The 24069-nt window shown below is 37.9% G+C and overlaps 3 protein-coding genes and 1 pseudogene across 4 annotated transcripts; all 4 read left to right on the forward strand.

Annotated features, from left to right (window-relative positions):
• Window positions 1–529: 529 nt before the first annotated feature.
• Window positions 530–5351, forward strand: LOC125477174 (3-isopropylmalate dehydrogenase 2, chloroplastic-like). The gene is made up of 11 exons (XM_048584133.1): window positions 530–831; window positions 1079–1208; window positions 1303–1414; window positions 1615–1690; window positions 1801–1889; window positions 2346–2432; window positions 3578–3694; window positions 3804–3911; window positions 4062–4115; window positions 4198–4350; window positions 4889–5351. Exons 1-11 carry the CDS (start codon window positions 609–611, stop codon window positions 4961–4963), a joined length of 1224 nt encoding a protein of 407 aa, XP_048440090.1. The 5' UTR covers window positions 530–608; the 3' UTR covers window positions 4964–5351.
• Window positions 5352–6142: 791 nt separating this feature from the next.
• LOC125477141 lies at window positions 6143–8606 on the forward strand (annotated as a pseudogene).
• A 2429-nt stretch (window positions 8607–11035) lies between these two features.
• On the forward strand, window positions 11036–16591 carry LOC125477159 (BRAP2 RING ZnF UBP domain-containing protein 2). Its single transcript, XM_048584110.1, has 12 exons — window positions 11036–11384; window positions 11878–11993; window positions 12092–12200; window positions 12344–12458; window positions 12577–12674; window positions 14332–14438; window positions 14564–14798; window positions 14898–14951; window positions 15053–15190; window positions 15305–15369; window positions 15854–15908; window positions 16048–16591. Exons 1-12 carry the CDS (start codon window positions 11148–11150, stop codon window positions 16264–16266), a joined length of 1548 nt encoding a protein of 515 aa, XP_048440067.1. The 5' UTR covers window positions 11036–11147; the 3' UTR covers window positions 16267–16591.
• A 388-nt stretch (window positions 16592–16979) lies between these two features.
• LOC125477147 (F-box/LRR-repeat protein 14) lies at window positions 16980–19587 on the forward strand. 2 transcript variants are annotated; one of them, XM_048584089.1, is made up of 3 exons: window positions 16980–17295; window positions 17921–17982; window positions 18142–19587. In XM_048584089.1, the coding sequence occupies exon 3, from the start codon at window positions 18184–18186 to the stop codon at window positions 19585–19587; it is 1404 nt and encodes a 467-aa protein (XP_048440046.1). In that variant the 5' UTR covers window positions 16980–17295; window positions 17921–17982; window positions 18142–18183. The 2 variants fall into 2 exon arrangements, with proteins under 2 accessions (XP_048440046.1, XP_048440045.1); XM_048584088.1 differs by lacking the exon at window positions 17921–17982 and having other exon boundaries at window positions 16982–17295.
• Window positions 19588–24069: the final 4482 nt, after the last annotated feature.

A 24069-nucleotide genomic window follows, 5' to 3' on the forward strand; every position in this document is an offset into this window, starting at 1 on the left:
ATGTAATATGTATTCTTCTAAACTCATAAGTGGAAGGTCATAAACTCGACTACGTAAATAGTGAGTTCGAAACTAAATTATTATGGCTCATTGTATGACTTATCATATCCACCCATTTACATCGTTGCATTAAAAAAGTTATGTGCATAAGGTTAATATCATCTTTTCCGTGCATATTTTGTTGATAAAGACTATTTAATCAATAGTATAGATCTTTAACGATTGAATATAATGACATATTTACTTGCAAAGAATAAAAATTAATATCTATAACTGTTGGCTTGTACCTAAATTGATTAAGTAAATTTGCCCCTTCATCCGAAATCTCGTGTTCGAATCCCTCTATGAATGATCCTATAGTTTGTTTAACAAAAAAAAAAAAAAAAAAAAAAAAAAAAAAAAACACTACAAGGACAACAGAGGTGGAAAATGCAAACAAAACCCTACAGGAACAAAAGTTAAAATTTAGGTAAATTACAGGGACTATGAATGCGATTTAGCCAAAATATGACGTAAAAACAGAAAAGTAACACGATGTGGTAATTGGACTCGTGCAATAGAACTGGGGTCTTTGAACAAAGCGCAGTCAGAGCTTGAGCTTGACAACAATGGCTGCTGCTACTGCTTGTCTCCAACTCAACGCTATACCCTTCAGCTCCTTTCTCTCTCCCAACCCTATTTCCAAACACACCCCGAAAGTGGGCAGGATCAGTTGCTCCGCAGCCTCACCCTCCAAACGCTACTCCATCACTTTGCTTCCCGGCGATGGCATTGGCCCCGAAGTCATCTCCGTCGCCAAGAACGTCCTCAACCTCGCGGCCTCCATCGATGGTTTATTTCAATTCTACTTATTTTCTTTATTTTCTCAGTTTTATTTCGATTTAACCTGTTTGGTGTCCGAGAAACGGTGGGAAAATAGAAAAGGAAAAGTCTTTTTACTTTTCCCACATTTTCTCAGGGTTATTGTTTTACATTTGGAGCTGCTCCGTGTGCTGTATAATCGAGTAATTTTGCTGGGAGATTAGTAATTTTATAACATTTGGGCGTTTGAATAACTAAATGTGTTTGCATAAACTAGGGATTGAGTTTAAGTATGAAGAAGTACCTATTGGTGGAGCTGCCTTGGATTTGACTGGACTTCCATTACCTGATGAGACCCTTTTGTCAGCTAAGCAATCCGACGCAGTTCTTCTGGGAGCAATTGGGGGGTAGGTCGTGGTTGTCCTTCTCAATCCGTTTTATTGTTAGTGATTATCGTTTTCTAGTGATGTAATTTAGTTATTTCGACTGTTGGTGTTGAAGGTACAAATGGGATAAGAATGAAAAGCACTTGAAACCAGAAACTGGGTTGCTTAAACTTCGCGAAGGTCTTAAAGTGTTCGCGAATCTGAGGCCTGCTACTGTTTTGCCGCAGGTAAATATCTGTTATAATCATTACCGAGAATTCAATTTATTATCCTAAAACTAGTGTTCCTTTATTTCAAATTTGAGGCCTGCAACTGTTTTCTTATGTTATCAATTGAGAAACTATAGAGTTCACATAATTGATATAGAACCTTGAAACCATTGTTTCTTTATTTCTAACTTATCATTTTATGTTAATTACTCTTTAAGTTAGTGGACGCTTCAACTTTGAAGAGAGAAGTAGCTGAGGGGGTTGACCTTATGGTTGTAAGAGAGCTCACTGGAGGTTAGTGTACCAAATTTAAACTAGTGACCAACTTCATGAACTTTCTCGTGTTGAGGGTTTTTTTTTTTTCACTTGAATTAATGAAGTCATTCTTGTTTTTGCGGAAATAGGTATATATTTTGGAAAACCTAGGGGTTTTGGCACCAATGAAAATGGCGAGGAGATTGGCTTCAATACAGAGGTGTATGCGGCCTATGAGGTAGTTTCCTTTGTTCCTTTCTGAAAGTTATGTGTTAAGTCCTGCTTTTTCTGATGAACTGTCAGCCATAAATGGTTCCTATAAACCCAAAGAATTTCTCTTTATGCACAACCAAACACCATTTATCCTACGGTATCACTTCATGGTCTTTCTTTTATTTCTATTTTATTTCTGAAGGGGCAACAATATTGTGAGTGTTGACTTTGCTCTGTGCTGAATTCACAAGCCTTTCACTGTATTGGGACTACGTGCCAGTTCCAACCATTAGATGATTTCATAGTTGAAATAGGAACTTGAAAATTGTTAGGTTTCTTTTAAATAGATTCCAATGAGAACTTTCTGTGAGTTTCAGGATTTTAAAACTTTCAGGTCTGTTGTTATAAACTGTATTCAGAACTTTATAATTGCAGGTCTGTGTATGAGTGGTTATTTAACATGAAATAATATTCTTGCCAGATTGATCGAATTGCTCGTGTTGCATTTGAGACTGCTCGGAAGCGGAAGGGAAGGCTCTGCAGTGTTGACAAGGCAAATGTGTTGGAGGTACTTTTTCAATAGAAGAACGTTTTTTCTTTTCTTTTCTTCTTTCTCATTTGGAAAGTTGTCAGAACTTGTTCGACATTTTTCCAGAATAGAGGCATAGAGCATTTTCTTTCTGGTTATAATAGCATGTAAGCATTACATGCTATGGGACTAGCCATTCTGTTTTACAACTTCCCAATGCATGATCCATTAGTTGATTGTTTAATTGCTCCCGAACTGATGCCAAGAAGTTTTACATATAGTCAGAAATGATATCATTGGTTTCTACACATGTTAATTTATCATTCATGTGGCTTGACTAGTCAAGCTCATCTTTTGCCTTGAGTTAACCAGTTATGCCCCTTAGGCACTGTTTCAGAAGAATCATTCACTTGTAAAAGGAACTTATGGGTGCTTAACGTGGCTTTTACGAACATATGATGTCTGATTCTAACCTTTTGTAATCCTAATTTGGTTGTTGATTAAAGTGAAACCGAATGTTTCATACTTATATACCCTCATTATTTGTATGTGATAGAAAAAGAGGTGCAAGCTGATAACTTTTTGTGCTAAATTCATGACAATCTAAAATCAGTAAGTACCAAGGATAATAAGATATATGTGATATTTTGGGTCTGATAACACCTCCTCCTTACAAGGGTTTGAGGGTGAGTGGGTCCAATTCCTGTTTAGTTTGTGCTATTGGCTGAAAGAAAAAACTAAAGGGAGATGATATGATTCTACCATTTGTGGTGGTTTGCTGGAATGTCAAATCAGAGTTAAGGATGCACTACTGATAATAAGCTCATAATAATGTTGGAAAATGTGGGGTATTTTAAACTGTTTGATGATATGCATGCTTGTACAATATCTTCATCCAATTAATCAGATTGAGCCTTTCAAGATCTACGAGCCAGTCTATTTCACTGAAGTTTAATAGTGTTAGTGTCTTAATGATTCATTAACACTATGCTGGCTAAATTTAGATTTTCCCACAATGCTGTCAGTTATTCTTTGCGAGAAAGAAATGCTAGAAAACATGTATAGTTACTTGAAAATGTGACATATCAAGTTAAGAAACATTTGTTGTTTCGTATGTCTTGCCTTTTCTTCCTGGCAAACATGTATTTATGTTTTAATGTATATTTAATTCAATGTATATCCAGGCATCAATGCTTTGGAGGAAAAGAATCATGGAAATAGCCTTGGAGTATCCTGATGTTGAACTCTCACACATGTATGTTGATAATGCTGCAATGCAGCTTATCCGTGATCCAAAACAGGTTTGTCTTAGGCCTACTAAGGATAAAAATTTGGATGGAAGGAACAAGTTTTTAAAGCGTCCTAAATGATTATTGCTAGTCTCATGATGTTTGCCTATGAAAATTGCAGTTTGATACGATTGTAACTAACAACATATTTGGAGATATATTATCTGATGAGGCTTCAATGATCACTGGAAGTATTGGGATGCTGCCATCTGCAAGTCTTGGGGAATCGGTAATGCAAAGCTTTGTCTGTCACTGGTCAAGTTTCGCTGTACATTTGTTAGGAATGTTATTCTGATGGGGATTTCCAGTTGTCTTTTGTGTTCTAAGGGTAAGTTTGAATTCTTTTGATCCGACTGTACTAAAATTCCCATTGGTACAGGGTCCTGGTCTTTTTGAACCCATACATGGTTCTGCTCCGGATATTGCTGGACAGGTTGGTTTGCCTACACATCAAATTATTTCTCTTTGGTAGTACGATGCCATTTATTATGTAATATAATGGTCTAACATGCCAGGATAAAGCAAACCCATTAGCGACAGTTCTCAGTGCTGCTATGCTTTTGAAGTACGGTTTAGATGAAGAAAAGGCTGCCAAGAGAATTGAGGATGCAGTTCTAGATACTTTGAATAGGGGGTTTCGGACTGGTGACATATATTCCACTGGAACTGTATGTACATTTTTTATTTTTTTCACATGCTCCTTTTTTGTTTTTCTTTCACTTGGGTTGGAAAACGTGATTGCCACAAAATATTATACCGCTCTTTCCTTTGTTGAAACAAAAAATGTTATGGAATATGAATGTAGCATAGTATTTGGAGAGCTGCTTTCTATCTTCTCCTTAAGTCTTCATGAAATAGCTTCTCCTCGTAATTTTTGTGCATCCTTTAAAAAATTCTTTGAGGAAGCAAGGTACTTCTCATGTTAAAATTCTTTGGTCTGATCGTCTTTGAATTGGGTGGAACTATTTAAATTGAATTTACGGTGTGCGATAGTTCCCTGAGTGAAACCAGTCTCTATAGTAAAATGAAGCAGGAGAAAAATGTGTTTTGTTCTAGTCGTGGTCTACGAGAAGATTCAGTTGAAATTCTTGAATCAAACTTGATTTCTCATTGATTTGTGCAGTAACAGTTGCTTATAATTCAGTGTAAGCTCCTCCTAATATGATTGATTGATGACCATTGATTGCTGATATTTGCTTTATACAGAAATTGGTAGGATGCAAAGAAATGGGTGACGAGGTATTGAAGTCTGTTGATTCCCAAGTTCCTTCTCCGGTATGAACTGATGCATCGGTCAGCATGGACAAGTGAGGGATCGGTAGGGCTGTTCTAACATGATCTCTGGAGTGAGAAGTCATTCTGGCCGTCTGAAAGCAAACCTGAAGATCTCATCTAGTACGATATTCCTTGTTCGTAATTTGGAGGGCTTTTTTTATTCAGATGAAATAAGCCCCTTTTACTGTCTTAGAAATTTTATTTTATTTTACCTTTTGGTTACAATGGAGGCTTTCGAGCTGGATCTAGTTTACTCTACTCATCACCCTACACCGATCCTCACCACTGGGATTGGCTTCCTGAATTTTTTTTATTTTATATTTCATTTTGACCTTTTGAATTGTGTTATGTCCTAGTCATTATCTTTGTTTAAAATATTCATATCCTTCGAAAATTGTTGTAGCATAAAAAGGACTAGGATTCTGTTCCCCCCTCTTTACATCTCCTTCCATCCCCTTTTCTTACATTCTCATATTTTGTTCTTGTTATAAAAAAAAATTAATATAAGGTGTTGACGTAGGTTTAACCGTGATCGTTCATATAGGAGATGAGGAAGAGAGGGTGAGGGGGGGGGTGTTGAAGAGGGGATAGAATCCTACTCTGCATAAAAACCTAGCCGTGGGTTTGCTCTCCCCCGTTTGACATCTCTTCCATGTCTCCTCCTTAATTACTTGACATGTGTCCACATAACTCAAAATTTTCAATATATTTTAACTAGAAAATTTAGGTTTTAACTGTGAAATAGTTTTTTTGCTCTAAATTTTTTGGGTTAAATTTTTAGCTTGACATTATCAAAGAATGAATATAGGCTAAATATTTTCAAAGTAACTTTTCTAAATAAAAATCATGTAGACTATTATAATTTTATTTTATAAATATTTTAACCTCAAAATATTCAGATTTCGGTAAATATTAAAAACTCCTTAGTTTTATTACAAAGAAATAACAATACACTAGCACGCTTAATTTATTAAGGGAAAGACCAACGCACTAGAAGGGATAGACCATCATGCACGTGCTCCTTCTCGGTGCTATGTATGCTCAACCAAATAATTTGTTTTAATTGTTCTACCCGTCTGATCGAGCAAAGAGCTGTTGGCGTGGTTGACAAACCCACGTGGGTGGGCCCGTGCACTGTAGCGCCTTGCGCGTTTGGCATGTAGGGTGAATCATCGTCCTGCATCTCCTCTTTGGACAAGAGTTGGAGCAAGTTTGTAGAAAGCAAAATTATAATAAGATCAGAAAAAAGGAGGAGTGAAGATACACTTGGCAATTGCCAATTGGCATCACAAAGTCAGCTTCCTTGTAACTCAAGTCTACAAAAACCTTGGAGCTCAAGTAACGATTCCCCCATAAAAATCCAGTGTTCATCCCCATCGATTAAACCCTTGTAAACTGCAACCAAACCCCTAACCCTAATCCCAAATCAAGACCGACACAAACCCTAGCTCATAGCAATGGCTCCTCCAAGTCTTCTTGGTCCTCCGGATCTCAGAAACCCAAACCAATCAGCAACATCTCAACCCCAATCGCTGCCCGCTTCCGGCGATCCATTCATCGATCTCATGGTCGCCAATTTCAACGACGCTGCCAAGTCTCCAGTGGCCGTCCATCCCCCAATGGGCTACACTGAGAACTGCTCGGCCACATTCCTCAACTCCGGCAACCCCTGCGTCGATCTCTTCTTCCACGTCGTCCCCAACACCCCAGCCTCCTACTTCAACACTCAACTGCCGCTGGCCTGGGCCCACAACGACCTAACCACCTTCAAGCTCATCTGCAACCTGCGTGGCGTCCGTGGTACTGGAAAGTCCGACAAAGAGGGCTTCTAAACGGCGGCGTTTTGGCTCCACAAACACCATCCCAAGACCCTTGTCTGCAACGTTGCCTCCCTTGCCGAGTTTGGGTACTTTAAAGACCTTCCGGAGATCCTCTACAGACTCCTTGAAGGCGAAGACGTGAGGAAGACACAAAAGGCAGAGTGGTTGATGAGAAAAAGTGGCGCTGGTAAGAGTTGTAGGATGGCGGCGTTAAATCCTATGAGTGTACGCCACGGCGGCGTTGCCAAACCACCGTACAGGCGGGGTAGCAAGGGCGCTCGCGAGTCAGGCAATTGGTTAGCGGTTGAGCAGTCTAAGGGGGCGAGGGTAAAAAGGGCATTGGAACGAACGCAGTCGGAAAAGGAAAAGGCGAGCTGTTTGAGGAAAGAGAAGAAGGTTGCCATGGCCAAGAAAGCAATTGAGAGGTACCAGCTTGACTCCGATTTTCGATTCTTGTATGAGCGAGTTTCGGATCTTTTCGCTAGAGTGTTTGAAGTCCGATATCGAAAATTTCTAGGTCAATCAGTACAAAAGGATAAACTTGGCAGCCAAGTGGTCTTCCCACGAAGATACACTGCTTCATCATTCGACAAAGTGTTTGAAGTCCAATTTTCGATTCATCATTCAACAAAGATACACTGCTTTGCAAAAGCATCGGCAAGAAGGTCTTCCCACGAGAATTGTATCCAGAATACGAAGGGGTTGAGGAGGTGCATTATGCTTATAGAGTCCGTGACCGGCTGAGGAAGGATGTGTTGGTGCCGTTGAGGAAGCTATTAGAGTTGCCGGAGGTTTACATAGTGACAACCAGTGGGGTGCCATTCCTTACAACCGAGTGGCCTCTGTTGCAATGAAGTTTTACAGGGAGAAGTTTTTGAAACACGACCAAAAGCGGTTTATGAAGTATCTGGAGGATGTCAAGGCCGGCAAGTCCACCATCGCGGCAGGTGCTCTGCTTCCACATGAGATCATAGAGTCTGTGAATCATAGAGATGGCAGGCAGGTGGCTGAGCTTCAGTGGAAGAGAATGGTGGATGATTTGTTGAAGCAAGGGAAGATGAAGAATTGTTTGGCTGTTTGCGATGTGTCAGGAAGCATGAATGGGACTCCCATGGAGGTGTCCGTGGCTTTAGGATTGCTAGTGTCCGAATTGAGTGACGAGCGGTGGAAGGGGAAGGTCATTAGTTTCAGCCAAAATCCTCAGCTCCATTTCACACACGGCAGTGATCTGCGGTCGAAGTGTGACTTTATTAGGAGGATGGAATGGGGCATGAACACTAATTTTCAAAAGGTTTTTGATTTGCTACTTGATGTGGCGGTGATGGGGAGATTGAAGCCAGAGCAGATGATAAGGAGGATCTTCGTGTTCAGCGACATGGAGTTTGACCAGGCTTCGAGTAGTAGGTGATGGGAGACTGATTATCAGACAATACAGAGGAAGTATAGAGAGGGAGGGTATGGGAATGCAGTGCCACAGATTGTGTTCAGGAATCTGAGGCACTCAATGTCTACGCCAGTGCCTATCACGCAACCAGGGGTGGCATTGTTGAGTGGCTTCTCCAAGAATTTGATGAAGTTGTTCTTGGATAACAAGGGAGAAGTTCGCCCTGGACTTTGTCATGGAAGCAGCCATCTCTGGGGAAGAATATCAGAAGCTGGTTGTGCTGGATTGATCAGCTCATCTAATTGTCATCTTTTGTTTTAGTTGTTCACTTTTCCGAACGTAAAAAGAAAAAAAATTTATGCTAGGCTAGAATTTGATTTTGGTTTCTCAATTTTGTAGCAAAAAATGGAAGTGAAATGAAAATTTAATCGTGTTTTTGCTCCAATATCTATGTGGATTATTGTTTCTGCAATTTGGATTGATTGAGCTGACGTTATATGTATCGATGGTAATTTGGATTGATCTTACAACTTTAAAGTTGTAAGATCAATTACAACAAGCTAAGAGAGTTTGTCTGCAGAAACTACAAGAGCTTTGCACAAACCAAATTTATGGAGCTTCGTGCGATTTCTTCCATATAACATGTTCGTTTATTTATATTCGCAAGACCCTCTAAGTTCAACTTTTACGGGTCATCTATCTGTTGAGCGAAGATAATCAATATTGTCAAAGCGTCTCAGATTCTGTCTAATAATTTCAGAGGACGACAATGCAGCAAAACAGTTCGAGTTCAATCCTCCGAGGATGCAATCTGATCATACTAGTTACGTTATTATTTCTTGCAACTCGTATGCACTTGGCCTCTCACTTTTTCTCGTTGCAGTAAGTGGTGCTTCGTTTTTAACCCCTTTTTGGAGCAGTCTAAGCCTCTGGTTATGTTGCTTGTTGCAGTAAATGATGCTTCGTTTTATTGCTTGAAGTTCGAAGTTAGAACTTACCATAAAGTAAAGGAAAGACGGATTGGAGGGCGAAACCGTTGAGCTTGTTAGATGTTAAGGGTACTAATATATTTTCACCTTGGTAAAGTGAAGCTGATCGAGGGCAAAATCTTGAGTGTAACGGACAATTTATCACCCCCTTTCTATCTCTTGCATAGACATATACATGAAATTAAATTAAACTAGTTGAGTGCAGGTTTCACATGTTTCCCTGTTTCTTTGAAACCCAAGCCGTCTTCCAAATTTTTGTTCTTCCAATTCCGAGATGTTTTTGATCAAATAATTTGTGGAAGCAATGCATTGAATGGAAGTTGACAATGGCTCGGGTGATAAATCACCTGTAGACCGTAGAATCTCTCTCCTTGTGAGCAGCGGCGGATTCAAGGGGGATCCTCCTGGGTCCCGGGACCATACGGAAGTCGGAAAACATATGAAGAAAGTCGCCGGAGGACCATCTGGCATGGGACTTGAGAATGCGCACAAACTGTTTGATGAGATGGCTCTTAGGCAGAATTCGATAGGCCTTGGCAAGTGATGCTCAACAGGCCTTGGGAGAAGCCTTGGCGGCACGCCACGCCTTGGCAATTGATGCTCGACACTAGCCCTTCGAAGTTGTTGTATAGAACTAGGAAGATAATAACATGTCCACTAAGTGCTCGACTAAATACCTCAATGAAAAAATTGAAAAGCTTTGGACGTGCACGTGCTTATATCTTTTACACTGCAACCCTCAAAAGGTTAAATTCCTTGATCCGCCATTGCTCGTGAGGATATATAGAGAGCTCCTCTGACCATTAATCTTCACAGTGAAAGTTCTTGAAGCATGAGGGTTAGAGTTTTAGCAAGTAATTGGAAGATGTCATACTTAGGCATCATCAACATCCATTGTTCTTGTACTATTCGACAACTTTGCTAAAATAATATTTTGAAAAATCCGGTCAATTTAAAAAAAAATTAATTTGTACTCTAATTTAAAATATATTTTATTCAGTAATATGGAAAAGTACATATAGAATGCGTAAATTTTATATGTATTGAAAAATAAGTAAAGATAACGTGTTGTTGTAAAGGTGAATGATACTATCAACTTTCATGTATAGACAAAGTCAAGAAAAGTGGATGGAGATGCCCACAATTTTAAGGATTTCTATCAAACCCTCCTCAGCAGCACATCTCACAATTTCTATACAAGGGCCTATTAGCTTACAAATGTAAGAGTGGTAGTAGAAGAGAAGATACGAAAGAAAGAAAAGAAATGGAGAGAAAAAAAAGGTTAGAGAGATAGAGAGTAAATAGTGAGAATTACTTTGTATTCTTATTATTTTAGATAATGAGAAAAAATACTATTGCCTCCAAGGACGTAGGGCACATTTATCGAACCTCGTTAATATTGTGTCTTATTTACTTTATATTCCACTACACACATATCCTCAATTTCACAACATGTGTTTTAAACGAAAAAAATATTTATGTACGTGTATTACACTTGTATCGTACTACGGAATTAAAAAAAAACATGTAACCTATGAATCATTAGTACCCGTATTATACACAAATTTACTAACTATAATATGAATAAAGGTAATGCTAGGGAGACCAAATTTCTAAATCAAATTTTGTAAACCAAATGATGTGGACATTAATGATTGAATTATTGCTTAAACGTTAATTAATGTCCTTATATCCTATTAGTGACACATGATTTTATTTGCAAATTTAATTTAAAAATAAGTCTCCCTAGCACTAGTAACCGAATAAACTCAAAAAACGTATTAAAAAGGGTTCAAGCTGATCCAAGCCGTTCATCCAAATCCTGCGGCTAAGGTCAAATTTTGTTTATTTTAACTGCGTTTCACCCGATCGACCCTAATTGAAACTCTTGTTTCTCCCACCGCCCGTCCCCTCTGGCCCTCTCTTCCTCGTAGTGCGCAATTGCGGCAAGCCAAAATCTCCCGCTAAACTCAGGACTGTCATCATCTACTACCTCCATGTCACCGAGTTCGAGCACAGCTCATTCCGGAGCCTCCCCCGTCGAGGTTTTCCGGTCGCCGCCTTCTATCTCCAGCGATTTCAGCGACTCCTCATATTCCTCCATCTCCAACATCACGCAGGCCTTTCCTTTCTCTTCTGGAAACCCTAGAATCGAAGAGACCAGAGGCATCATGCTTCTCTACCGCGACGACGCCGATGCCGACGTTATCCCCACCTCCGCGTCTAATCTCCCCGTAAGCTTATTCAATTCAAGCCAGTAAATTTAGACTGTTTATGTAAAATTTGAGAGATTGATTTACTTTTTCAGTTTCATGGTAAAAAATACGTAGAAATTTGTATAATTGGAGCTTTACTGGATCGTGTTTGTCAATTGTGAAGCAAAATATTGTGAAATTTTAACAGTGAATACAAAATTTTCCGGAATCGAGTAATGTGGAGTTGATTTGCCAAGAAATTGATATGAAAACTTTAAGTAACACGCTAACGTTTATGTAAACTTTTAGCAATTATTGAGAGAAACTGTACATTTTCGACATCTAGAAATAGCATTAAAGAGGTTCCTTTGTTCAAGATATGTTGAACTTAGGTTTCTTAAGAAGACTTCTTCTGGTAAAGTTTTTATTTGAGAACCTTTAGAAGTGTTGAATCTCGTTAATTTCACTTGAAGACCCTGAGATAAAGCAAGAAATACGATGCAAGATTTATGTGGATGTCGACTTTGTTTAGGTTGGAAGGAAGCCACTTGTTTGTGTGCTTGGAGTTCCGAATCACATGACATATGCGGACTTTTGCCAGTTTTGTGGTTCATTTATTCAGCATATTTTGGAGATGCGGATTGTCAGGTTCCATATTTGAAAGTTTTTTCAGTTCTGGTCCTCGTATTTCCTTTTTTCTTGTTGCTGGATTTCATCTTGATTTTGTTTTCTTGTTTTGTGTTTAGGAATGACGGGATGGAGGATCGTTACAGCATTTTGATAAGGTTTGATGGTCAGGACTCGACAGATAATTTTTACAAGCATTTCAATGGGAGACGATTCTCGTCGCTTGAGGTTACTTTATACTCTGTTGTCTGTACCTATAGATATAGATACATGGTGCATTGAATTGGCAGGAATTGTACAAAAGTTCCACATATAACACCATTTTAAGCTTTTTATTGTTGTCATTCCTATTTATCTGGGGTTTGATACAGGTGGAGGTTTGTCGTATTCTTTTCACGGTAGATGTTCAATACACTGGTTCGATAGAACATGCGCAAGCATCATCAGGAAGCTCAACTGAGCAGCCATCATGTCCAGTTTGTCTTGGTATGTACAGAAGCACACAAAATGGATCTATGTGAAAATGTGAATTGTATATTTACGGTTTATTTTTTTTTTGTTGTGTCTTCAATACGTAGATTTCTAACTTAACCTTATTTTACAGAGAGACTGGACCAAGATATGGAAGGAATTCTCACGACTATTTGCAATCATTCATTTCATTGTTCCTGCATTTCAAAATGGACAGATTCTTCATGTCCTGTAAGTATTTTTGCAAGTTCTTTCAACTTTTTATTTTTTCCCCTTTAATATGTGTGTATTTGTGCCTGATTGTGTCCTGTAAGTAATTTTGGAGTTCCCTCTTTTTTTCCCTTTTCTTTTTTGTGCAAGTAATTTTTGCAAGACCATGTTCAGAAGTTAGCACACTAAATAGATTGGACCTCCTTTTCTTTTCATTCCCCTTCCCTAGCATGCTATATCACATGCTTGTTTCTAGGATTACAAGACTCGCAATCCACCCTATGTACAAAGTGATGGAACTCAATCAAAGTTTTCCAGCATTATGCATTGTTCCCTGTGAACAATGTATGTTTAGATTATCATTTGTAGATAATGCCCTTGACATAAAGTTCATAGGTTCTTTCCACTTCATATCCTCTTTTTCATACACCATGAATTTCTGCTTCTGCTATGGGGAATTATTTCTAGGAGGGGGAGAGATCGTGAGTAAAAATCAAGTTGGCAACCATCTTTCACAATGTTAAAATCCTCATGTTGATAAGTGTGTATATTGTATTTGATTCATGGAAGTTGAAACAGGTGACTGTATCAAATCTCCTCTCCCAGGGTAGTTAGACCCAGGCTAGGGCTCCTGTTGCAGTTAGTTCTTCAAAAGGACTGTAATTGGTGAAAGTTTAATCTATGAAGGGGTAGTATCAAACAAAAAATATGAAAATCTACTGATGTAGACATAGTCCATCATATAATTTCTATGAAACGGTTTCTACCTTCTTCAAGGGAAAATGCATATTGCTTTTTTTTTTTTTTTTTTTTTTTTTTTTGCCTAGCACTCTAGTAGTAGACAGACAAATATGCTAATGGAAGATGTCTCTTTCTATGCCTCTGTAATTAGACTGTCTTTTGCAGGCCATCTTCCCTCTTCAACCCTCTTATGAGGGTTACAATAAAATAAAAGTTAAAGGTCCTTACTCTTAGGACCCATCTAGAATTGCTTTTGTTGCTTTTGACCATGCACAGTGAGAGGTAAAAAAATCAATTAACTTATATAGTAGTAATACATGAATTCTTTGGGAGTTTACCATGTATATCACACCTGCCAATTTTCTACCTCTGCTGGGTATTTATTCCCCAGTTATGTATTAGCCATCTCTATTATTGAGAAAGGATCATTCACAAAAGTCAAAAGAGGAAACCAATGATAGTAGAAGAGAGCAAAAAGATTACAGTGAGACTCTATAATTACAGTAGGACCTTATAATTACACTACCAAGGATGCTTATAAAGAAACCAAATCGTGCAAGTGGTGAAGCAGTTAGAGCCAAAAAAAAAAAAAAAAAAGCACAGTTGAGAAACTTGCTTATCCAAGTACGTTGTAAAAATCCCTAAAAATAGATGTTCCCATTTGTGATAGATAAAAGGTAAAGATCTGCATGAATCGTGACTTGTGACAGGATACATCTAACCTGTACTGATGCTTAGGAGGTGGTGAACCTATATGATCAGTTCTCTTTGTAGCCAAGCCATTGTTAAATTACAGTCTATGATTTGGCTACGGCTTTCTTACTACAGATTTGTTGCACTTTCCTGCTAGATTTTGCTTGGTTAATAAATAGTTGCAAATGACTTTACAAGGTACGTACTAAATATTTATCGACTTGTCTACCACATGTTATGACAGGTATGTCGATATTGTCAGCAACAGCCTGAAAAGTCCAACTGTTTTGTTTGTCAAACTTCTGAGAATCTCTGGATGTGTGTTATCTGTGGCTTTGTTGGCTGTGGGAGGTAACAATTCTCCACTCGACCATTATCCTCTTATTTTTCTTATCACTTTTGGCCAAAAAAATAAAGATTTCTAGCTCAGTTATGTATCTTCATCATACATTTGCTTGCTCAAAAATTTGATGTAGGTATAAAGAAGGACATGCAATAAGGCATTGGAAAGAAACAGAACATTGTTATTCTCTTGAATTGGAAACACAACGTGTGTGGGATTATGCTGGTGACAATTATGTTCACCGCCTAATTCAATCCAAAACTGATGGGAAATTGGTTGAATTGAATTCACCTTTTATTGGATGTCAAAGTTGCGACTGCGTAGATTCTGAATACAGTGAGGCACTTTTGAACAGTAAAGTAGAAGCTGTAATGATTTTACCCTTCATGTCACTTAATACAGGCCATAGTTTTACTATTATGTTCTTTGTAATTTGAATTTCTCACATTGTGTACCATTATATGCAGATTGTTAATGAATACAATGAACTGCTTGCTACTCAACTTGAGAACCAAAAAGTGGTAAGCTGAATTTTCTTATTCCTTGCAAATAGTTTTCTGTTTAAACTTATTTAAGGTGACATTTAATGTTTCACTGTACACGGATGCTATTTGGATTTCAGTATTTTGAGTCGTTACTTCAAGAAGTTAAAGAAGGAACTGAACGAGAAATTTCTAATGCTGTGGAGAAGGCTGTTCCACTAAAGAAACTGCAGGCCAAGCTGGACAGGTGCGTAAAAGAGAAGAAATTTCTTGACGATGTAAGTGTAAACTCTTGTACTTCTAGAGTAGACTTGAGAATCTCAATGTGCTTTTTAGTGGGTCATTTTTTCGGTAATCTTGCAATCTAAAAATCGTTTTTCTTCTGCATGCAGCTTAATGAAAACCTTTTAAAAAACCAGGAGATTTGGAAAGCAAAGATACTTGAATCTGAAAAGAGGTATGGATATATCCCCGTCGTTCTTGTTTTCTTTATTTTATTTTCCCATCATCGTAAGTTCAGTGACTTGATGTGATAGTAAGCAATTTGACCTTTGATTTGTTTTTACTTTGACCTGGATATACATCTTCAAGTTTATTTTCTCTCTTTGGATTTTGTGCCTTATTGTCATTGATATGAAGCCAAAAACGTTCTCATGGTTGGATGCCCCACCATTTTTGAATGGCTCCATTTTATATCGTCGGAGTTTAAGATTTTGGCACTATCAAAATGGAGGCAACGTAGAGATCCGGGTTATATTGTCCACAAATGGTTGTCTAATCACATTAAGGAGACTATAAAGATTGTGATCCCATGGCCTACCCTTGAACATCTCACTAAATTTGCTGAACCATTTTGTAGATGTTCCCGAGATAGTGTAAATTTATATGCTGTTGTTTTTCAGCTATTATTGCGTAATTGGTCCCAATGCTTGTACTTTCAGGGGGAGAAAGACTTTGAAACTAAAGGATGATAAAATTAGCGACTTAGAGGAGCAGGTGATAAAAAAATTTCACCTTTCGTTTTTTATATACAAGTTTTACTGCTCGATCGCTTTTGGTTGTGTCCAGCCTTAATATTTTAGATTATGCCTTAAACTAATGCGACTTCCATTGTTAAAATTTCACCATTTTGCAGCTTGGGAATTTGATGATGTACCTTGAGGCTGGGAAGACGGTGGAGCAGCTATCAATATCAGATGAAATAAAGGATGGGACTGCCTTGCCCGTATCGGTGGAGCCACCACAGCCATCAGTACGGAATGAAATTGGTGACACCACTGTCACTTCTCCAGAAGTTTCCAATGAACGTATAGAAGAGGGCTCAAAGACTAATAACAGGAGGAGGAGACGCTAAGGTTGAAGGAACGACGCATTACTCTGCTTCCATTTCCTAGGTTATGTGTCAGCTAGGGTGGCCGGTTTTTTCTGCTCTAGTTTTTTAAGGCCAAGTTGTGTACGGTAAGGTGGATACCGGCTTGCTTGGTCGCAAAATTATGTTGATGGGTGATGGTTACTGAAAATTTCTGCACTCTCATTCCTCCAAAACAATGCTCAAACGGTCCTTTACCCGGCTTTTGATGGTGACCGGTAAAGGGGGATCGATACTTGTACAAATGATGTTCAGAGGATTTGTATTACAAATTTGTGTATATAATTACTCACAACACTACTTAAACGCCCACTTTGTCCAAGTTATCGTAAAGTTTGGTTTTTAATAGGGGGTGGTTCTCTGACACTATTTTTTTACACAATTTTTTTTAAACGTTTTTGTGAGGTACACTCTATAAAGTATTTTACCGATGTTTAAAAGTTGTATAAATCGTTGAAGTGCATAACTGATTAACCGTAATAAAAATGAGTGTCAAAAGTTGTGATAAAAAATTGGAACCACGGCCTTTTAATTGCAATAAAAATAAAAATGCGGATCAAGATTCTTTCTTAGTGAAAGAAACAAGTGTTTATTTTGCATGCATGCCGGACTATTGACTACTTACACGGGAAGCAAACATGTAAATTATAATGTAATTTTTTGTTGTTATCCTCAAAATTATAGGGAGAGAGATCCGAACTTGAGTGCACGAAACGAACACATGTTTGTTGTTTTTCCCAGGTATTAGGTGTCAACCACTTGAACCATCCAGAATGACCTACCACTCTTTTTGTGATGTTGTGAGCAACCAACCCCACAGGATTTGGATCTTCTGAAGCCAATTGGTGATCAATATCAAATTATCAATAAAACGGTTATCTAATTTCTATACCGACCAAAAAATGAAGAGAAGAAGAAGAATGGTTAGATTTCCATCTTCCTCCGCCTTCCTTAATCCTTAGCATCATCATCATCATCGTCATCCTGTCTCTCCGCTTCTGTCCAAATTATATGGTAAGATCTCTTACGTTTCGTCTTAATTTCCTCGGAGATTAACCTTAATTAAGCTGAATCTTTGAAGGAAATTAAGACGTCCCCCCCCTTTTTGTATACCTTGATTGTTCGATTTACTGTTTATTTGCTTGAATCTGTCTCTCTTGTTGTTTTATTGTTCTTGCATTTGCATGATTAACGGTTAATTGTCAAATTATTTTGATATATATTTTTTGTTTAATTTGTGAAAACTATGTGGGTTGTCATTGGTCTTATGGGAGATGGCATTCGATCAAGTAGTGGAAGTATAACTTTTTATTTTATGGGTTTTCTGAATTAATTAGGGACATCAATAATTTGTAGGACATGGAAGTTCTGAGCTGAGCAATCATCTTTGGGTGATTAAATATTTTGTCGTCCGATATTGGTGAATTTGCTTTTTATGGTTGGTTGATTCGTCGATCGTGGACAACCGGTTTGTTGGGTTTCCCGGGATTTTGTTCTTGAGTCTGTAAATTCTAAGTAGGAAACTAAAAACTTCGTACCATATAATTGTTAGTTTTATGTTATTTCTTTACAGAAACTGTTTTCGAAGAACCTAGTTTGTTGGTATCTGTGGTTTTTGAATGGCTTCTGTGTCAGTCAGGGTGTTTGGATGAACTGCTTGCATTTTCTTTTCAATTCATCAAAAAACGGGAGAGCGCACATGTGAGAAATTCTCATCAGTGTTTATGCAAATTCAGATTTTCATTTCAAGTTTTTGAAAGAAAGATATCATGTTGTTTCAACCAGCATCTACCGAGGTTTATTATATGCATTCCTGTACTGGACTAAAATTTATCGTATTGGTTTTTGTTGTGATATCAGGTAGTGCAAATCTATTTTAAAGAGGGAAATTTGTGAGTTTTGATGGATTTTCTGCCGGACCAGTTATTATGGGAGATCTTGAGCAGGATTAAGAAAACCACTGACCGAAACTCTGTTTCTTTGGCATGTAAGCGCCTGCACGGATTGGATAATGAACAGAGACAATCTCTTCGGGTTGGTTGTGGATTAGACCCTGCAAATGAAGCTTTGACATCTCTCTGCAGTAGGTTTGTGAACTTGACAAGGGTTGAGATAACTTATGCCGGTTGGATGTCCAAACTAGGAAAGCAGTTGGATGACCAAGGGCTTCTTATTCTTTCCAACTACTGTCCTTCTCTGGTGGATCTCACATTAAGCTACTGCACATTCATCACGGATGTGGGTATCCGTCACTTGTCTTCTTGCTCAAAACTTTCAGCTTTGAAGTTGAATTTCAACGCAAGGATAACTGGATGTGGCATATTATCTGTTGTTGTGGGCTGCAAGAACCTCACTACCCTACATCTTATCCGATGCTTAAATATTAGCAGTTTTGAGTGGCTTGAATATCTTGGAAGGCTTGAAACTCTGGAAGATCTCTCCATTAAGAATTGCAGAGCTATTGGGGAGGGTGATTTGATTAAGCTAGGTTCCAGTTGGAAAAAATTAAAATGCTTGCAATTTGAGGTTGATGTTAATTACAGATATATGAAAGTTTATGATCGTTTAGCTGTGGATCGATGGCAAAAGCAGTGGGTCCCATGTGAGAATATGGTGGAACTTAGCTTGGTAAATTGCATCATCAGCCCGGGGCGGGGGCTTGCTTGTGTGCTGGAGAAGTGCAAGAATTTGGAGAAGATTCACTTGGACATGTGTGTTGGGGTAAGGGACTGTGACATCATAGGCTTAGCTCAAAAGTCAAAAAATCTTCGCTCCATTTTCCTTCGCGTTCCGTCAGATTTCTCACTTCCTCTTTTGATGAATAACCCATTGAGATTAACTGATGAATGTCTAAAAGCTTTGGCGCAAAACTGTTCTATGCTTGAATCTGTCAGGATATCTTACTCGGACGGGGAGTTCCCTTCTTTTTCCTCATTTACATTAGATGGAATCCTCAATTTGATTCAGAAGTGCCCTGTGCGGGAACTTGCTTTCGACCAAGTGTATTCCTTTAATGATGTTGGTATGGAAGCTCTTTGCTTGGCTCAGCATCTGGAGACCTTGGAGCTAATCAGATGCCAAGAGATAAGCGATGAGGGGCTGCAGCTCGTGGGCCAGTTTCCCCGGTTGTCCATTTTGCGTTTAATCAAGTGTTTAGGGGTTTCTGATGATGGGTTGAAGCCGCTTGCAGGGTCATACAAATTGGAATTGTTAGCTGTGGAAGATTGTCCTCTAATTTCTGAAAGAGGAGTTCTTGGAGCTGCGAAGTCCGTATCTTTCAGACAAGACTTGTCATGGATGTTTTGAGCTTGTTACCGCCTGAGCGGATCAGATTTGCCGTAAGTATCAAGGTCGGTATCGGCAGTGTGGTTTCTGCAACCATTAATTTATCCAGATTCCAGAATCCAGATGTAATATTGATATATTTATATGGCTTATTACTGTAAAGTGTTCCAATTGTGAATGTTATGTTTGTAATGAACTCGATGAATTGTTGGCATAAATTATTGCTCTAAATCTCTGATGTATTTGCCTTCACTGATAGCCTGGACCAAGTTATTGGTGGTTGTTTAACAGTGGGATGAGGGTTTAAGAAGAAACACCACGATGCTGGAAGAAGGAAGAGTTATAAAACTAAGGGCAACAGGTCTTTTTAACTCCAACTTTGGTTAGTTTTATAAAAAGTAGAAAATATGGGTTATATTTCAATAGGTAGTCTTTAAAATGGCTACCTTCCAAATTTCTCTATAAAAGCAGTGTGAATACTCACTTGAAGACTTTGGACATGGTAGGTTGGTCACATAACTTATGTATTTAATATTATTGGCTAATGGAAATGTGGGGCCGAATATAGAAAAGATGGTTGGCCATTTGCCTATAAAATGAAGAGGAGAAGAAGTAGTAGAGGACGTAGAAGAGAAATATATTAATAAGCTATAAGATTAGAGAAAAGAAAGAAAAATAATGAGAAATATCTTTTATCTGACCAACCTACCATGAGGTAAATGTCCTTGCTATGAGGGGAAAGTGCTTTTGTCCTTGTTATGAGGTAAATGTCCATCATAGTCATTCAATTTATGGGCAAATTGCACTGGTTCTCCCCTGATGGAGCAGAGACTTTTATGACATGGATTCACTGCAATCATGACATCTTAAGTTAATGGAACAATGCAATCATGACGCCTTAAGTTAATAGAATAAGGCGATGTAGAGGGAGTCGTACATCAGTAGCTCGGAAGCTCGGAACGATACAGTGATTCAGATGCAGCAAAAAGATGGTGGTCTCGAGTCGCAGCCTTGCACTCACTCAATTACGACTCAGATAGCAATCATCGTGTGGTGGACATGGTTCACTGTGGGGTTGTGGGCAAGGCTAAGGCGGCGCTTGGACCAGTTATTGGTGGTTGTTTAACAATGGGATCAAGGTTTAAAAGAAACACCACGATGCTGGAAGAAGGAAGAGTTTTAAACTAAGAGCAATAAGTCTTTTTAAATCCAATTTTGGTAAGTTTTATAAAAATTAGAAAATATGAGATATTTCAATAGGTAGTCTTTTTTTTTTTTGTTTTTTTATGCAAAGAAATTTATTAAAGCACGAAACCTCTAGTACAACCGTTTCCAATACAATCAAAATTAAAGATAGGAAGAGCGACATCAGGTAAACAGAAATCCCAATAATGAGGATTCGAGAAGGAGAGGCCAAGGTGAGCTAAAGCATCCATAACAAAGTTTGTCTCCCTGAAAATGTGCTTCCAGTCAACATGACTAAAAGACCGAGCCAAGATACGAATATCATTGATTATAGAGCTGACTCTCCAAGGAATCCCCCAATGACCCTGCACAGCTTCAATGATAAGCTTAGAGTCCCCCTCCACCATCACTTTAGTGAAACCCTTGCCCCTAGCACACTGGAGCCCTTCTCGCAAACCAATCGCTTATGCTATTGAAATAGTAGCGTCATCAAGGTTAAGAGCTTCCGCCCCAATCACCTGTGAATTATTGTTACAGAGCACAAAGATAGTAGCAATACGGTTGTTTGAAACTGAACCATCAAAATTAATCACATGATGTCGGTCATGAGGATGCCATTTAATAAAGGAAGAGATAGGTAAAGCCTCCTTAGGATCACACTTCCCATTAGCCTTGAGAAAAGCCGAACCAACACTACCGGCGATAGAAACACAACGTGCCAAGATCAAGGGCACACTTCTAAACACCAAGTTATTTCTTTCCATCCAGATTTGCCAGTAGTTCAGAATTACTTTACTAAGATCAGAAAGGCTGTCTTTGTCATTAGAACTTAAGGATTCCATCCAATCAAAAAATTATCATTAGTACTTATGTTACCATTATTAAAACTACCAAAAGTTGAGCTCCAAACTTTAGTAGCAAAAACACAATTACAAAAGAGATGACATTAATCTTCTTCGGCTGTATTACACATAACTTATCAATATTTTTAACAAAACGACTTAAGTGTTTTTTGGTTTGTAATCATTCCTGAATCATAAGCCAAACAAACATTTTAACCTTAGGAGGAATAGTTAGCTTCCACAATTTCTTTAACAATGTAAGGTGATTACTAGAGTGATTGTTCTGATTTTGTAGCCAGGTAGCAGACTTAATAGAAAAGTTCCCATTGTTGGTTAAACCCCAAATTAACTTGTCATTCGACTTCTGTAAAGGGAGGGGTATGCGACAAATTTTTCTAATGATGTCATTATCAACTATAATAGCTAATTTAATGCTATCCCAACTATTATGAACTATAAAGTTCCCATGATTATGAACTATAAAGTTGCTTACCTTAAGATTCCAATCAATATTATTTCTATCATTCACGGGAATTAAATGAAAAAGGGGGTAAGGAAAAACCCTTTGTGGGTCCAAAAGAGTATGTATTCACCATTACCCACAATCCATCACATTCCCTCATGGATGATGTTTCTATTAGAAAGAATACCTTTCCAAGCAAGTGAGTAGTTTTATTTAATTTTCAAATTTAAAAAAATCAGACTTATTTAAGTATTTACTTTTAACTATTTTAGCCCACATATTTTCTTTGTTGGTTAAAAATTTCCAACCTAATTTGGCTAAACAACCATTGTTAAAATGATCAATCCATTTGATTCCTAAACCACCCTGATTCTTTGGAGAACAAACCTTCTTCCAGGCCATTGGTTTGAGTTTAGTATTTCTCCCCCAAAAGATATCTCTGCATTCTTTATCAATTTTAGTTGTTACCCTATTGGGGCACTTAAAGCAGACATTACATGATTCAGCATCCCGATGAGATTAGAATTAATAAGAGTTAGTCTCCCGACCTTGGAAAGGGTTTGCCCTTTCCAACTGACAAGTTTTTGCTTCACCCGTTTAATTAATTCTATCTTGTTAACCGGATCCTTCCAAAAAACTATATTATAGATCCCTAAGTACTTCCCAATAGTGGTTTTCACAATATTGTTCCTATCCTGGTTGATAGTATTATTTGAAAAATAAATAAAAGATTTATGAAAATTTACCTGTTGACCTGCAGCCGATGCAAACATCTGAAGGATTTGAAGGACATTTCTAGCCCCTTTAGGGGTAGCTTAGGCAAAAAGTAGACAATCATCAGCAAAAACTAGGTTCAAAATTCTAAATCCCCCAGGGGATGATAGGATTCCCATGTGGGATTTAGGAGTAGAAGCCAAATGATTAAAATGTCTAATAAGTGTTTCCATACATAAAATGAAAAAGTAATGTGGTAAGAGGTCACCCTGTTGTATGCCACAATTAGGATAGAAATAACCATGTGGAGAGCCATTAATTAAAATGGAGAAAGAAGTTGATGTAATGCATTTCATTATTAAGTTGATCCATTTCTCATTAAAACCAAAGTAAATTAGAACAAACGTTATGTAATCCCAATTTAAAAGGTCATAGGCTTTTTCCAAGTCCAGTTTAACACCCATGGTCCCCATCTTGCCTTTCTTTACTTTGAAGCTAGAAAATAAATCATGGGCAATTAAGATATTATCATGAATGGAATGCGCCGGAGTAAAGGCACCTTGATTAGCAGAAATGCATAGGTCAAGCAAAGGCTTAAACCTTTTAATAATAATTTTATAATTAACATTACAAAGACCAATGGGTCTATAATTGGACACAGTTTCATGATTATCCACTTTTGGGATTAAGGCAATATTTGTGTGACTAATAAACCTTAAGATTGAATTATTTTTAAAGAAATCTTTAATCATAGGAATAATAGTATCTTTAGCCTCTTCTCAACAATCTTGGTAAAAAGCAACATAAAGACCATCAGGTCCTGGTCCTGGTGGTCTTAACGCACCAATGCTATTCACCACTTCCAAACTTCCTCATCTGAAATACATTCAAGTAGTTGCATATTATGCGTATGATCAATGCAAGGAGTTATGATATCAACCATTGTAGCCAATGTTTCCTAAGAAGGGGAACTTTCACAAGAAAAACACAGTTTAAATTCCTACACAAAAACTTGCTCTAGATCTTCCCCATAATTCCACCAGAAACCATTACTATCTTTAACACATTTTGTTTCATTTCTTTTCTTACGGATAGAAGCCATTGTTTGAAAATATTTAATATTTTTGTCTCCCAATTGAAGCCACTTAACCTTAGCTTTTTGAGCCCACATAATTTCATTTTCCTGTAAAACTCTTTGTTAAGCTCACTTCTAATTTTAACCTCGTCCTCCATGCTTATAGAGTTATCTTGATCCCTCATAATTTTATTTTGAATATCACATAGAGAGGTTAAAAGCTT

Source organism: the organism of the source record quoted next, unplaced genomic scaffold (genome assembly GCF_019419815.1).
Source record: "Pyrus x bretschneideri cultivar Hongxiangsu unplaced genomic scaffold, Pyrus_bretschneideri_v1 Contig20, whole genome shotgun sequence".
Taxonomy (NCBI): domain Eukaryota; kingdom Viridiplantae; phylum Streptophyta; class Magnoliopsida; order Rosales; family Rosaceae; genus Pyrus; species Pyrus x bretschneideri.